This window comes from Balearica regulorum, chromosome 4, assembly GCF_011004875.1.
Source record: "Balearica regulorum gibbericeps isolate bBalReg1 chromosome 4, bBalReg1.pri, whole genome shotgun sequence".
Taxonomy (NCBI): Eukaryota; Metazoa; Chordata; class Aves; order Gruiformes; family Gruidae; genus Balearica; species Balearica regulorum.
In genome coordinates, this window is record NC_046187.1 from 56,344,405 (window position 1) to 56,361,413 (window position 17,009).

General features: G+C 45.5%; 1 protein-coding gene across 1 annotated transcript in view; it reads left to right on the plus strand.

The window, feature by feature from the left end:
- Positions 1 to 1,088: 1,088 nt before the first annotated feature.
- The window catches only part of RBM47 (RNA binding motif protein 47), an 80,190-nt gene continuing 64,269 nt past the window's right edge, over positions 1,089 to 17,009 (plus strand). The window contains 1 exon segment of the mRNA XM_075752272.1: positions 1,089 to 1,637. Within this exon segment, the coding sequence (XP_075608387.1) occupies positions 1,609 to 1,637 (29 nt within the window). The 5' untranslated portion in view covers positions 1,089 to 1,608.

Consider the following 17,009-nt stretch of genomic DNA (forward strand, 5'->3'; position numbering starts at 1 on the left):
TGTTCTGTTAAATATTTGCATAGAAGTGATGAAACATCGCCTGGACTGTTTTCCAACCAAAAAAAAAAACAAACTGCATTTGAACAAAAGTGGCTGAAGGGAGAAGCTGAAAACTTTTTTTAAACTTTTTTGGGTTATTTTTTTTCTTTTTTCTGTTGCATGACAATGCAAGCAGGAATTACTACTAAAAAAAAATAATAAAATCTGCTGGTGTGTGCTTCCTGTTGCAGTTTGTTTAGTCACAAGTTTGAATTAGATCTCTCGGTTGGTTGGTTTCATTTACTATAAACAAGTCTTGTGCTTTGTTTCAATACATCAAAGCCCATAGCCAGGCACAGACAGGTAATGTAAAAGGGGGTGAGAAAGTTTACAGTCTTGCTTCATTGTTTCTTTAAGCATCGAGACAACGGTCAGAGGGATCACCCGGAGGTTAAAAGAAGGCTTGGCTGGTTTGGGTTGGTTTTGGGGGGGTTTTTTTGGTTTTGTTGGTTTTTTGGTTTTTTTTTTTTTTTTTTTTTTTTTTTTTTATAAACTGGTTTCTCTTTTGTTCTTTGTCTAGAAACCACATGTAACTTTAGGTCAGAAAAAGGTAAAATGTGGCACTTCTTTAACCAACGTTACCGCTGCCTTGGGGTGACTGGATCAGGCCAAGGTGTAGGTTCCTGTCCCTGCTATGCTAACGCCGGCGATGCTATCCTTCAGGTGAGTACCAGCGGTTTATTTTCTTTTCAAATCTCCATCCACCTGAAGGATGCAGATGGCTGAGGGGGGTATTTTCTCATGACTGACACTGCCAAAAAAAATAAAAAATCACTAGTTTAGCCCTTTAAACATTACAGGGAATCTCTCCCTCCCACAGCATTTTTAGTAAAGCTGCTCAAAAAGTTTTCTTCCTTCTAGCCTTTGCATCTCTACAGGTTTCCCTCTCTCTTTTCATCTTTTTTTTTTTTTTTTTTTTTTTTTTTTTTTTTTTTATCTGCCCTCTTAAAACAACAGGAATGCTGCACTGGCTCTCAGCCAGCCAAGGCTCAGTGAGCAGGGTAAAATTTCAGTTCAGATTTACGGGAAGGTGTTGGGAGTAAAAATCTGGTTTGGTGAGTTTAAGGCAGGGAGTAGTCAAGAGACAACCTTGCTACTGTGAGTGCAGAGAGAAAGGGGGGAGGAGGAAGGGGGGGATTAAAAAAAAAACCAACACCCAGGCTGAGGATGAGAGACCAATTTTTCCCCTGTCCGAGTTTCAGTGCGTGTTCCTGAGCTCCTGCAGCCTTATCGAATCTGTAAGCAGAAAGTCGGGTCTGGGGCTGGAAGAGCTGCGCGGTGCCGGCGAGGAGCTCAGCGTCCCGCTCAGCGCCCTGGAATGTGCGGCTTAGGGCAGGGGCGAGCAGGGGCTTTAGCTTAGCTGGTACTAATTGCAAGTTTTAGTGCGCAAAACCTCTGTTTAAAAAAAAAAAAAAAAAAGAAAAGAAAAAAGAGCCAAGAGAGGGGGTTAAGGCTGGGAGAGCTGTTGCTCCAAGCAGCAGTGTGAGGAGTTGCTCAACTCTCATTTAGCAGGGTGGTAGAAAGGAAAATGCATTAGGTTGCTGCCCCGAAACGTTGCTGTTGCTGCGGATGGTGCTGGGTGCTGAGGCGGGCTCCAGGTAGGTACTGTCGCTTTTCGGTTTGCTCTGCTCTTACTCTGTCCTTACCTGAGGGTTTACTCTTCTGTGATTAGGTTGACAACGTCAGAGGACAGAAGTTTGCTCAGAAAATATATTTTAAAATATTTTTAGAGGGAAAAGGCAAATGGAGAGGACTGCAGAGATTCTCGGTGAAGTTTCGGTGACTCTTTCCAAGTGACGGATTTCTGGTGATTCTGAGGAAAGATGACAGATGAGAGGCTAAAGCAGGTATTAAATAAGGACAGAACGAGAAGTGATCTGCAAATCTGAGTTTTAATTTAAAAGATATATATTTCTCCGTGTCAAAGAAAAACTACACCATGATGTGCCTAGTGTCTTTGGCGGCAATTTTGGAAGGAGTATTTTGTTTGTGTGGCTGTTTCTTCTTTTTCAACATTTAAAATGCTGTGGTTTGCACAGGACGCGGGGCAGTGGCACAAGTGACAGGGAGGTGACAAGAGGGCTCTGAGATAGGCTGCTGTCTGCCAGTCTGTTATAGACATTAGCATAAGAATGGGATCTTATCTGGGAAAAGTTTCTGATGACCGTTTAAAATACATGTGTGGATCAGGAGGTCAAACGTCTCCTGCACTCTGAGGTATGTGTGATTAGATGAGAAATACCAGGGACTTCTAATTCATGTTAAAAGAAATAGCTGATTTGGGGGGGGGGGGGGGTGGTGTTTGTTTTTTGTTTTAGAGGGAAAGCTACACAGCTCACTTCTTCTTAGCAATTTAAAATAAATTTTTGAGCTAAAGCTAAAGTACCATACTAGTTAAAGATGGGCTGGGACCTAACAAGTCGCGAAATCCCTCCTAAATGTTATCAGATCAGCTGGGCTGACCTGGCAGAGGGCAGGAGCGTAAGACCAGGCTGAAATGAGCCGCCCGAGGCTAACACAAATTGAATATTGGTGCCTTTATGCACCTCCTAGACTTTGCAAATGATAATTTGGACAAGCCTGCAATTATTCTTTACCAGTTGAGCCGAGTTCACATGATGCGAGAGGGGGAACTTAGGCGTCTTTCGCAACCGAGGAGGCAGCGAGCGGCCGGGCGCAGGCTGGCTGCCAGCGGGATTGCCGGTGGGCTGCGCGCCCGGCCCGGCGTGCCACAGGTGCCGGGCTGCGGGGGCGAGAGGTCGCCCACGGTGTTAAGCGGAGCCTGGTATACAGCTGGAAAACTGGAAGGCAACGCGCGCTCTTGGAGAGGAAACGGAGATAACGCCGGGAATGCGACGCTGTTTGGTGTCCGGCAGGCTCATGGCACAATTGTTAAAGGTTAACAAACTGCTGTCTGGGAGATAAATGAAGATACAAACACTTCTCTTGGGCGTTCGTTCTCCCTCCTTCTCTCCCCGCTCCCCTGCATGTTCCCGTCCCAGGAGAGGTTTTTCTCCTGGCTGGTTTTAAAACCGTGCACCCCGCTGGGAGCTGATGGCAAGTGTTCCCACCTTGCCTCCCTGCCCGGGGAGACCCCGGCTCCCTCCCCTGCTTTCAGGTACCAACATCTTCTGAGACACGGGCTCCGGGCCCTAGGTGTTATTAGGGAAATATTTAGAGTTGGCTGGCATGTAAACACAATTGCTAATCGTTTCTGTGTGTCCCCGCAGCAGCACAGGATGCGAAATCTTCATTTGAAGTTTTAGGAAGTAAAGGAATGTGCTGCCTTCCATACACCAGATTAAAAAGAAAAAAAAAAGTTGAAAACCTTGGAATAAAAGTATTTAATATAAGCAGCGGAGAGGGCAGAGCCTTCTGGGAATAATGTTTCAATGGCAGTTTGGTCTGAAGCCTTGACCCTGCGTGGCCTGTGTGTGGCTGGCTTTGGCAGGGCTCTCCCCGGCACCAGGGTCTGCTTTTGGTGCTGCTCGCTTCCTTTGCCACCGCTCTGTGAAATGATACACCCTCTTCTGCAAAAGCTGTGAGAGCATCTGACAGAAGGCAGAGGGGGTTGCTTTTGCTTGTTGGGATATTTTTTCCCCACTGTCAGCTGTTTCCCCCTGTGAAAATTAAGACCACTTGGGTAAAAAGCTGGAAACAATGCTTTTTTGGTAGCTGGTTAAAAATATTTAATCCCAGCAACATAGATGCTGATTCATATTTCTACCATCATAGATTTATTACTGGCTCTGACAACCAGTGAAATTTATTTTTACGGTTTTAAGTGTATACTGAAGTCCTGTTCATGGGGTTGACAATGACATATTCAAAATTTATTAATATCCTATTTTTTTTAAAGAGCATCTAGAGAAGAAGATCCAGGAGTTACTCTGGAGTGGGCATACAAGCACCTGTTGGTTTACCATAGGAGGCCAGAGCACTATTAGAGTGACAAACTCCAGCAAATGTTATACTACACTGATAGGTCAAGTATTAACATAATCTTGACTTTTCCATTCAAACCACTAGCCCTGATCAGCTGTGCGTGGTTTCCCAAATCAACATTGCTCTGATTTATTGAGAAATTTAATAGGGGAAAATATGTGCTCTTTGTGAAGAAACATTGCCAGATCCTGTTCCTATTGAAAATAAGAAATCAATGACTTGGAGGAATATAACGATCAGGTGTGCTTGGTAGCAAGGAAGCAAATCTGCCTATGAAGAGACTACTGCCATGCCTGGTGTATGGGTGTAGGTAGTTGCCTCCCTCATCAGATAGCTGAGATCTCCAAATTACTGATGTCCTAAACTGACAAATCCTTCCTTATATTGTAGTTGAGTCACTTTGAAATTTGTCTCATATGGGGATTTTGAGGTGCAGTTTTGAAGGTTTCTGTGAACAGAATATTTTTGCATGCTGCTTTAGCAGAAGGAAGGACTCTGACCTTTACTTTTCCAGTAAGATGCCTAAAATAATATTTCTTTCTGCTGTTGTAATTTTTTGTTTCAATAAAATGCTTCTGGGTATACCTAGCTTTTGCCAAGATCGGGAACATCTTCTCAGTAGCCTTGCTGAGACAATGCAGGCTTTGTATGGCTACGGCTGTTCAGGTTTTGGTGACACAGTAAACTCAACAGAGCAAAGCAACTTCTTAGTAACTGCAAAGCTGGCTACCTCGTATTTGAGGGCATTTTTGTCCTTTCCAGTATTTCATTTGCCATGATCACAAGCAAACTTTCATCTGAAATGGAGAGGGGTTATTTATACTGTTTTAAGTGTATGCTTTAAAAAATATATGTAGAGTCTGGATGTTATCTTTTACCTAGCTTGACCATAAAGCTGAGACTAAAACAGCATAGATGGGCTTATTTGGCACGAGATGGGAAGACACTAGAAATGCATGAGAATCCTCTACCAAGAATCATGATACAAAAGTAACTTTCAGCTATTTCCAAAGTGGACATGGCTTAACCAACCACTAACAACCGAAATCCTCTCTGTCCTATTCACCAATGCTAGGGCCATTGGGAGTTTTACTCTGGAGAAACACCACCCCAAGTGATGTAGCTCAGGATTTGTATTTGTGTTTTGGCCTGTTCAGTAGCCAGTGGATGCACTTGAGTTCTACCTTTGAAATAAACTCAAATACTGCCTCTGCATTTCTGTCTTTTATCAGAGAAACTTAGTAAGCTCCACCACAACTCAGGGTGTAGGTTTAGCCTCAGCAAGTTGAGTTCTCGATAATGTTAAAGATGTCATTAATTATTGCACTGTCATAGACCCGGGATTCCTGACCGGGGTGTTGCTGCTGTGTGTACCTGCTCCGCAGGCGGAGTGGAAGGCCTGTCACTGCCATGCGGGGTTTATGCATTAAATAACTGGCGAGAGGCAAGAGATGGGTTAGACACAGGGTGGAGCATGAAATGGTGAGAGGGTTCAGCTGGGTACAGAGCAGGCACAGCATGCTGGCAGCCTGGCTGCTGTTGCACTGTTTCAGCAGCAAGGGAGAGGTTTTTAGAAGGAATTTAGGAGAGATGAGCAAAGTTTCTCAGCAGTTGTGACCAGGGAGGTACTCCCAGGGAGGAATTACGAGGGAAAATAGAAAAGATACTTGATGAGAAGTATAAATGGGGTTCAAAAGCTCCAAAAGGCACCCATTCATCACTCAGCTCTGCCTGCCTGCGCAAGCGCTGTGTGTAAGGACACCTTATATTTTATTTGTTAGGGAATGGAGAGCTGGTCAAGAGAAGCACCAAAATGCACACGGGAAGCATCAGGCTATGAAAATGACCCTTGTATTTGCATTTGGAAGATGAAACAGTGGAACAAGATTGCAATTACAAAAGCAGAGAAAAGGATGTCACCATGACTGAGCTAATGTGAGGGTGAGACCCTGGAGAAGTGTTTTAGCTACAAGGGAAGATAGAATAGGCAATGTCTTAGATGTGTAAGCAGAAGGCATCAACAGATCTTAGCTGTACCTTGAAAGCAAGGCTGCCCAAATAAAAACGGTGCCCTGCCTGCAAACAGAGCTGTAACTGTCACTGAGGAAAGAAGAGAAAAGAGATTATGGGTATCCCTTGAGAATGGGGTATTAGGGACTCTGCTTTATCCACGTTGAGCTGGAAACAATGGCTAAGTTTTCAGCAGACAGCCTTTCAGAAGACAGCAGAAAAAGTGGGTGAGATATTGATGAAAAAGCTGGGTTGGATATTGATGGGGAAGCAAACTGAAGGAAATTGAATTATAGGGAGAAACTGCAATTGAACTTGGTAGAAAGACAAGGGTTAAAAGCAAAAGAGAACTCATCAGGGTTGATGGAGTGGAAATCACAGAAGGGCTGAGTGGTGAGACATAATGGGGGAGGCTAATGGATGGTGCTGAATGAGACCACTTGATGGTTAGTGCAGGGGAAATTCAGCAGTAGAGAGCCTGGAGTCTGAGCAGTGCATGCCAAATAAGTGGTCCTTTTTTATGAGTAAAAGAAAAGGACCAGGGCAGCAGAGGAAGGGAATAGGTGAGGTGGACACAGCATGATGAGGGGATGATACGGGTCATCAGCATAAATCAGCAACAGTGAGAAGAGGAAAATGGAGAATCAAAACCGGAGGAGGAAGGTGGTGGACTTGGGTGAAGGGGAGGTGTCTGCCCAGCAGGGAAAGGAGTGAATAAGAGAGGGATCCTTGCAAAGAGAAGGAGGAAGAAGAGAAAAGATCAACCCACTGAATACAGTCTGATCCCAGTTAGGGAAAATCTGAGACAGAGATGGTTCATTAGGGTTTGAAAGCCTTGCTGCTGAAGTCGCAAGGTTTCAGGACCTAGAGGGAGGGAGGGAGGGAGGTATGAAGACACTGTGGCTAACAGGTCTTTAAAGCTGTAGTGTGTGATGGAGTGAGAAATAGAGGCTATGAGGACTGGGCAGGCAGCACACGGGGTGCGCCTGCAGGAGCTCTCAGGGCTGGGGAGAGAGGAAGAACCAGAGCTGGGAAGAAAGACACCAAAGGCAAGGAGGGAAGATAGTCAAACACAAACGTGCATGCAGGGACATGTTTTTACAGCAAAAGAGCACGTTCAGCTCACCTTAATAAAATATTCACATTATTAACATGACTTTAGGCCATGTCCACGTCATGTGCCTGCTTTTGGCAGTAAAATTTCTGTTGGCTGTGGACGCTGTAATTTCACCAGAGTTCATATGCTGGTACCCACATCCTAATGTGAGGGCTACTTCTCACAGAGAGCATTTCACTGTCATTAGTATTCCCATTAAAGATAGCACTAATAAGGTGCCTGAAGCTCACAGGAGCATAGTCACAGGTATAGCTGCAAGCAGAGATAGATTTCATGGGTGGATGTATTCAGACTTTTGGGATTGCAGTACAATCTGTGGCTTTTGAAGTTTGACTCTGTCCTTGGCTTCTTGGCCTCACGAAGTGGGCAAGAAGAGGCCCACCTTTATCTGACTTGCTGAATGCACACGTTTAGTGGATGGGAAGCTGGAGGCACTTCAGATTGGATCAAGGAGATCTGAACGTGCCTATTGTTGCTGCTGTGTGTGTCTTACTCAGTGTTTATGAAGTAAACAGGATGAGGAAATGATGCTGACAAGGTTGTCTGCTCACCCTGAGCACCCGGGCCCAGGGCAGCTGCAGACGTACCCAGCCATGCTGCACAACCCCAGGGCCCAGGAGCAAGCTTCAACCAGGCCACAGTTGTCCTGCAAGGAAGGGGGGGGGAAGTGATTTTCATGGAAGCTAATTGTACTGAGCAATAATAAACAAAAAGTCTTCTACGTGCGTCTTCCGCACACTGAAGTCCCAAGTCTCGTCTTACATGTGTGAGTCACAGGTCAGACTGTACATGTGCAGAATAAATCTTCCCAAGCACCACAGGGGTGACAAGGGGTGTCTGGCACACTGGGAGGGTGCTCTGCCTCCTGTGGTGCGTGATCGGTGGGAACGCAGTCTGAGACGGGCAGCGGCTCCTGAACACATCTGTGGCTGCTCTGCTCCTCACTGCCTTGTGAGTGCCAGCCTGCAGCTCCTGGAGCCCATCCTGATATTGAAAGGTCTTTCCTCTGACCTCTGTTTTACCATGGGTGTTTGCAGGTCTTTATCTGAGATGCTGAGAAGATCAGAGACCATGTCTTTTGATGTTCAATTTTTATTTCTCTTGAAAATTCAGTTTTTCTGCAAGTATTCATCTGCAAGCTTACATTCCTGGTAAGCAGCAAGACAGACTGACAAACAATTTTAGTTTTTACTGTCTGCTGACCTTATAAGTCTAAGTAAGAAAATTCCTGTTGAAATTCCTGTGCAAATTCCTGGCCATTCCCATGGCCACCTGCCTCAGGAAAGTTTATCAGCTCACTGTCTGGTTGATATATAGGGCACTGTATAAAACCTCTAACTCTGAGGGATGTGGAATGAACTGCCGGAAGCCCTGAGTAAATGCAGTTAAGTATTGCTTGAACTGGAGGCACTGGTGGCCTTGGCTGTTGGCTTTCTCATCAGAATGGGAAAAGCCCAGGGGAAATGGCTCTTTTGCTCACAAAGGAGTTCCAGGGCTTTTTTCCCCTCTAGCTACAACATTACCTGGAGTTTTAACTGTGGCTTTTTGATTCCTGTCACCTCCCAAAGCTGGGTCTGTGGCACTATGCTAGCGGGAAGAGAGGCAGCGTTAAAACACGGCAGGGATTTGAGAGGTGTGTTACCTGCGATCCTGCTAGCCCCTGGGCCGTAAGGTCGGTGCGAGCAGGCTGTTGGCACTGTTGTGGTGTCCATCCCATTGGTAAAGCAACACAGCGGAGGGCTCAGCCTCTCCAATCCGCCTCAGCTTGTGGCTTTACTGAGGAGGCTGAAATCTGAGCCAGATCCTGGCATTTCCATCTGTAGAGCTCTGAGCTTTAAAGAAAAAAAAAAAAAGAGAGAGAAAGGAAAAGTATGTTATTTATATTAATATATAAATGTTTACTTTTTTATTTTATATATTTATATGTTATTGCACTCCTTGTGCAAATAGTAGCCTTTCTTCTATGCTGGTATCAGTGATCACTGACTTCAGCGAAGTCAATAAAAGTGCTCTGTACCTGTATAGGTGCAGAGAACAAAGCTTTGCTAAGTTTAACTTTGCACCTGTTTGGGGAATACCTTGCTGCTTCTAAACAGATGCAGGCTTCTCTGTATATGCACAGCAGGAATCATCACAAATCGGTCTCAGTGCTGGATTTTTAATTACCAAAGCACTGTCAGTCAGCTACCAGTGTTTAGTTACCATCTTTGTCTCTGCTTTAGGGGGATGATCTTGAGAGGATTATTTTCCCTCACTGTGCTATAGTTTCCCCACCAAGAGATTAGAAATATGTATTTTTTTTCCCTCTCCTCTTGTGAAACACTATAAATGCACTCTTGAGGAGTGCCACAGGAGACAGGCTGTTAAAGAACATACTGTGGATATACAAGAGGTGATAGGGATGCACCTGCTTCTAGCATGAAGCATCTCTCCCTCATATTTTCCAGTAGACACAACAGTTTTTTTGAAATAAATAAGTTGTGTAAAAAAAAAAAATACAGGGTCTCCAAAGAAAATGAAAGCGAAACTGCCGACAGTGCAAGCTACTTACCTGTGGGCAGTGTAATAAACTTAGTTTTATGAAAAATGCCATGTATCTGTACGCCTAGAAGGTTAGATTTGCAATAAAGCGTCATACTGGTAATAGTGAAAATCAGTTAAAGACCACAGCTCTCCATGAATGCTGCAGGTACTCAAGGCACAGGGGATTTGTAAGCAGGTGTGTAAGTTTATAGTATCTTTGGACACACCTTCGTGTTTTTAATACATAGGCAACTGTATGTTCTTTTTTTTTCCTTGTACTCCATGTACAGTTTGGGAGCTGTAATCGTGCTGCCACAGGGCAGATACAAGGCTATCTGTCCCCATGCGTGGTCATGCCCTAGGAGTACCCACAAATGGGTTGGACAAACCCTTTCCAGAGCTAAAGCTGGTGCAAAGAGCATTAGATAAGCTTGCTAGTCATTGTTGTGCAAGTTTCTTTCTGAGTTCTGGGTTCAAAACAAAACTTGGCCAAAACCACAGGATCGAAACTCCTCCGTGGCCAGACTCCATCCATGTGGTGCGATACGGCAGTCAGCACGCAGTGCCTACTGCTGACTCACTGCTTCTCCATCGTGTGATGTCTGCCTTCACCTTCCGGCACGGGTGCCAGTTTCTGGGGCCTCTACACTGTCTGCTTGCTCTGCCTGTGCCCGTTGGTGAGTTTGGGTCTGTGGCTGGGGAAACTGGAGCAGGATGCATGTTTGCAAGGATGCAGAGTGAGGGGTTGCCGAGCAAGGGGTCTGTGGAGCACCAGGGCATATGCCAGCTGGTTCAGAGGACTACATAGCTGGATGCAGAAATGCTGGTACCATGGAAAAGGAGAAGGGATGAACCCCCTCCCTGCCAATGTTGGGAGCTCTGAATGACATGCAAGGTGAAGGAACCAGGCTTTCATTTTCACTGCGTTTCTACATTGTTCAAATCTGGGTTTCAGCCACGATGCCAAAATGTGGGAAGGGCTTAGCTTCTGCCTTACCTCTGACAAGGTGGCACTGCCTCTGCGTCTCCTAAAAGAAGCACTGTAAACATGAACAATGTGAGATGAACAGCATTTTATTGCTCCTTCTACGGATCCACACCATTTCTATCACATTTCCTCTTCATCTAATCTTATCTGTTTCATGTTGCAATCCTTGCTCTGCTTCCCTATTTCCAAATCAAAGCACAATCTTTCTGCAAAAAATCTGAAAGCTGCCTCCATTTTGAAATGCAGCCTGTTTTAAACAAAGAACATCAGTTGGTTGTTAACTCATCGGTTTGTTAATCCTTACCTGGAAAGTAACCGATGCCAAAATCATTGCATTCTTAAAGCTCTTGCAAATGTCAATCACTATAAAATAAACGTTTCTTATGAGTTCACACATGCTATTTATTGTATGTATATGTGCAATAGGGTGTAGAACAAGCCAGGCAAGAAGCAAAAAGTGTATGAATGACTGGTTTTGCAGGAAAGGGACCAGTGTAAAGCTTAGGAAACCTGGGTTCATGTCCCTGCCCTGCCACAGAAAATAGCACGGACAAGTTAACGACAGTACGGTCAAGTGGGTTGTTTCTGATTGCTGTGGATATCTGTTTTGTGGTTACTGGTCTCTGCTGGTATAACTGAACGTCCCATCGGGTTGTGAGGTCTTGCCGATCTTCGGGGAGCTGTGGCAAATCTCAGGGCTTTTTCTGTGTCTTTGGCTTATGCCTGCATTTTGATAGGGTTGGGCAGTTGTGCTGCAAGAGCCCTGGGGAGGGATCAGGGAAGGTGCTGATCAGCTGGACACCTGACCCAAACCTCTGGGCTCCCCTTCCTACACTGTCCTCAGCAGCCCCACAGCCCTGGGGCAAGGGAGCCTTTGGGAACTGCTGCTGGTGTTGCGTAGGTCTTTGTAATCACCAGTGGCGCAATCCATCAAGGGAGGCTGGGGAAGTGCCCAGCAGGTTGCGTTTTGTGCCCCAGTTGGGCCCCTGTGAAGTGAGAATGAAGTTCTGCTGCCAGCACAGGTGAGCAGTGCTTGCTGTGATACCCCAGGGCCAGGGGAGATCCAGGAGCCCCCAGGGTGCTGGTTGTGACAAGTCCCAGGTTTCTGCTTCGGATCACTGCTTTCGGAAAAGCAGTTTGAAATGCACTGCTAAAAGGCTTTAGTATTAATTAATAGAACTGTTGTAGCGCACTCTGGATAAACCTGTGCATGCAATATAACCTACAAAGATCTGGGACTGTAACTGTTCCACGTGCATGAAACTTTGCATCCAAAAGTTCCCATTGTACAAGCAGGTGAAAAAGGAAGAAGACAGAGGCAGGTCTGGTTAATAAGGATGCCCTGCATTTTCTAGTAGGAGACTATTTCCATTTGCTCGTAATTTTGCAAAGCTTTAAGTCCCTGGATTGAAACATCGCATGGCAAAATGTCCACCTGAGGCACATGAATTGTTCAGCATTTACCTGGCTAGAGGCCTGAGAGTTGCTTAACCTAAAATAATTCAACTGTTTCTGAAAATCAAAGTTAGAGAATTTGCTTTTTTTGTGACCTCTTCCTAGGGCAATGGTTTGACCTTTAGCAGGGAAGTGGCTTTTCCACAGAGGTATCCAGCTGTAAGCAGGATATAAACCTTTGAAAATCACAGTTTCCATGTGTTTAGTGGAAACTTCAACTTTTAACATCCAAGTCCCAGAAACGACTGTTCACACTGCATATGCTCCAGTCTGAGCAAGACTTTCGTTGCAGGTCTGGTATGAGGCTGCTAGGTTCCAGAACAGTATATGGGGCATCTAAAGGTAAAGGAAGCAAAAAAACAGGTACTGGGGCTTGGGGCTGTGAAGGGCAGGTTGGATCTAGGAGCAAGGGAAGAGAAGAGAGAGAAGAGGGACAAGAAAGTAGGAGAGGTAAGACAACTGTCTGCCTGGAAAAGCTGATGGGGAGTCAGAAGGCTGATGGAAGGAGGGATTTAAGGGGATAACTCAAATGGAAAAGATTGAGAACTGGTGGCTGCACAGGGAGACAGCACTGTTGGGAGCAGGGTCTGACATGGGGGGGCTGCAAACAGAGCCAGCCAGGTAGGGGAACTTGGGGTGAGAGATAATGCCCAGAGGGAGGTAATGGTGTGAGCGGGGGCACAGGTATCCTACAAGGGCAGGAGGAGGAGATGGAGCAGGTCATCCAAGGAGCTTGGATGGAGCCTGAGCTGGAGCGCTTGGGGATGTAAATCCAGAATCCGGGGCTTTTTCTAGCACCACCTTTCCCTTGGAAAGCTAGAAGGAGCCCCTCACTCCTGCCTCTTCCCTCTTTCGCTGCTGCTGCCAGCAAATGCCAGGCTGGGCTGCTGCCCTGCCTCTGTGATTTACTCAGTAACTTCATGGAGCAGAACTCCATGCAGTAAATCTCATGTGCTGCCCCTCCGGGTGACACACACATCAGTAGGATGCCACATGATGGAACTTGGGGTTGGATTTCAGTTTGCATCCAAAAAAAATACATACAAGCTTAGGAAACAGTGCACAGATACATCCTACTCAGAAAAAATATGAAGTGTGTAATTCAGATAGTGCCAGATTTGTAGCCTGCACAATCCTAATTTGTCTTCTGGTACGTATTATTATAGGATGATCCTGGTTTTTTGACACATTCAGTACTGTTGAGGTTTTTTTGTAGGATCCTTGCCATATACCATGTATGAAAAGGAGGGTGGTCAGTGAGCAATTTACTTTAAATATTTAGATTTCTTCGCTCCTGCTGTTCAGGACGTAAATGGTTCATGATCTTGCGTTGCTTTGCTCTGAAGAGAGATTTTTTACTCTTTGGCTTTTTAATGGTGTTCATCTCTATAGCATTGAAATACAAACAGCAATGAGATAATCTGCACAACAACCTTTTGGTGTTTATTTACTAAAAAAATAGGGACACAATATAAATTAAGACGTTTACCATAGTTTTGACTCTACAGTTTAGGGTGCCAGCGCCAGGCACAGGTGAACTTTTTTAGTTAAAGGTCATCTTCACTGAAAAATGTGCTTAAGGGTTAACAAGCTGTGCCTATAGATTTATGTCAAGCTAAGAGGTTATTTTGGGTGATCAGAAATAAACATATGCAAATACATTGAAGTGTTATTTCCACATTTTTGAAATAATGCAACCACTTCTTTTGCTTTGGAATGACATTTCATTTAAAAATTTGATCAAATTTAACAATAAAAATGGGGTAGAGAACTCAGAAATGAAATGTTTGCCTTGGGGCAAAATAAATTGCTGCTTTTTTTTCTTTTTTACACTTCAGCTAGCAGTATGAGTCAGTCACACTGCTTGCCTTATGACTCTATTTTCCGGAAAACTTAGTTTTGCTTAAGATCCACATTTTCAAAGTGCATTTCCCAGTGAGTTCATTTGCAACTCTTAAGTGCTCTTTGCTTCTGCAAGCAAATTGCAGACCAGAAAATGTTCCCACCCCAAAATAAGGAACATGCAGTTGGTAACCATCTGTACAAAGCTTGGTTTAAATGACTTGGCCAGTGATACAGAAGATCCACGTGCAGAGCGAGGACAGAAAGCAGTAATCAAGAGCCTATTTATCTGCCTTAGCTACAAGTTCTCTTTTCTTGCAGTGGATCAGGCAACACATCCCCTCCGACATCTCTGGGAGAGTGGTGGGGGCAGCAACCACCATCAGTGCCCAAACCTAGCTTCTCTGCTGGAGCAGGACCACCCTCTGCACCAGACGATGAATGAAGGAGGCCACCATCTCCCATGAGGGTCTAGGGCAGTGCATGATCCAATTTGCAGCACCCAGCTTCCAAATACTGGGTGCTCCAGGGGACCTCTGACCCTTTGCACATTGCAGTGCGCTCTCTCTCATGCGCAAGTCTGCAGCATCCTTCCAGACCCAGGCTGGCACCTTCGCCTTGTGAAACACAGGGTTGAGGGCAGTGGTACTGCTTGTCAGGATGGAAGGAACCCGGGGAAAGCACCGTGACGCTTCAGTCCCTTCTAGACTGGAGAGGCTGTGTTGGGGTGCGTGCCCGGGAACAAGCAGCTGGGGTGGGATGGCACCAGCCCCCTGCCACTGCATGGCCGGGGAGCTGCAGGACTGGGAGGAGAAAACACAAGAAGAGACATCCTCGCCACCAACAGCTGAATAGGTTTGGGGCTGGGAGGAGGGAATCCCGGGATGTTGTGTCTGCGCCATGGCCATTTCTGTGTTTTATCACATCTCTGCACATCTGTAGGAGGTAGGAGCAAACATCAGCCTCTCATGAGTGAGAGTCACCCAAGCTCTGAATTGTGCTGGTTTAGGGGCTGGTTTCAGGGTGGTTCTGGATGCAGTGATCCCACACGCAATCCTGCTGGCAGGCTGGAGAACTGGTGAGCCCAGCCCAGCAGGGCAGATGGCCAGTATCTTGCAGGGGTAGCATCTCACTCACACCGTTACAGCTGGAAAAAAAGCCTGTGGAAAAGATAAATGAGGCTGGTGTCCTTAGCATGATAAGAAAAGATAGGAAGATAAAGAAGGAAGAGATTACAGAAGACAAACAGTGAGGAGAGTGCCGAGGACTGGGATATTGCCTTTGCTAGGTTTCCTAGTGTTAGACATTTCCTCACTTAGGGAATACATCCAGCATGGCTCTGACCACCACATTACACATCTTCTAGAGATCTGTTTAACAAAAGTGGTTTGCAAAAGCAGGAGTAAAATGTAGCAATCCACACTGTGCTGCTAGGGTGTTCGGCTCTCCTTTTCCTGGTGTATGATAACTGCAAATGATAATTACCTGAAATTAAGCTGTTTTCAGGTGAGGTTTGTACTTTGCCTTCAGCCAGGCTACTGCTGAGCCACAGCTGTGCAGGAGGCTGCTTCCCCTCTCCTAGAGGCATCCCCAAAGCCTCAGTCACTTGAAAGATGCAAGGATCAGAGCCTGAATGCATTAAATGCCCCAGGCAGAGTGACCTGGCAAAGATTCAGTTCTTTCAATGCATTGTTCTGAGGCAGAAGCAGACAAATGAAAGATGCACATTGCACTGCAGACACTGAAGGGAAAAGCAGCCCCTGGTCAACCAGCTTGAAATCCAGAGTCAGAAACAAAGCACACAGAGTAACCTCCCTCACAAATAGCAAACAGCTGAAGATAGATTTAGATTAGATATTGGGAAGAGATTCTTCACAATGAGGTTGATGAGGCACTGGAACAGGTTTCCCAGAGAGGTTGTGAATGCCCCCTCCCTGAGAGTGTTCAAGGCCAGGTTGGATGAGGCTTTGGGCAACCTGGTCTGGTGGAGGGTGTCCCTGCCCATGGCAGGGGGGTTGGAACTAGGTGATCTTTGAGCTCCCTTCCAACCCAAACCATTCTATGATTTTGTGATATCATTCTATGAAACCTACTGTCCTGAGTGGGCTGAAACACAGCAGATCATGCTGCAGCCTTCATTGAGCAAGCTCGAGTTGTGAACATGCTTATGAAAACTAGTGGGTGGATGATTCACAAACAGAGAAAAGGACCGAAAAAAAAAAAAAAGCAGAAGAGTTTGCACCCCTTTAAATAGGGGACACAGCATTTAAAGTCTTCACCTAACCAAGCGTGGTAGCGGTATGTTCCCTTTCATGCACCTGTGCCCATGCTCATCGGCTCTTTCTCTGTTCTGCAAGGTCACTGGCTTTGGGGTGGACCTGCAATGCATGACGACAGCTTTATAACACATGATGGTAACTTTTAAAAACTGCAAGACTGTCGTTACCATTTCATGTCTGTCTATTCTTCTGTTCATTTAATGGGATGTTCATAGAGAATGCAAGCCACCTTCTTTTCATCTTCAAAGCTTTGGTCAGGTCTGCAGTGCAAGCGTTGACTGGCCCAGCTGTGTTGGCCAGATCATATTTAATTCTTTCTTCTCCCTGTGCTTCCCCCCTGCTTTCCCCCACTGACAAAACTAGGGGTCATACCCAACCACCTTACCAGGAAAAGCTCCACATCTGCTGGCCAGATTTTTCCCATATAGGCTGTATGTACCGTGTGCTGGTACAACATACAGGGAAAACACAGCCTGAATTTTGTGTTAGCCACTGCAGCCTGCACTAGTGACCATCCAGCTGCAGCTCACAGCTGCCTCAGCTGTGTAATGGTGGCAAGGAGAGCCTGTGTCTGCACTGGTTATGCCTAATTTCTTGGAATTGGTGAAAATCAGCACGTGGTTATCTGGCTTTCAAAGCTGAATTGGCATCAACCCCCTTGGAAATAACATGTATTATTCTTGTTGTACTTGAGCGGGTTTTTTTCCTTTGTATTCTCTCTCTATTCGGAATTTCATTTAATATTCTTTCTCTCCCTCTGTTTTGGTTACTCTGTGTCTTAGTGCTTAGAGATTTCCTGCCTGTATATTGA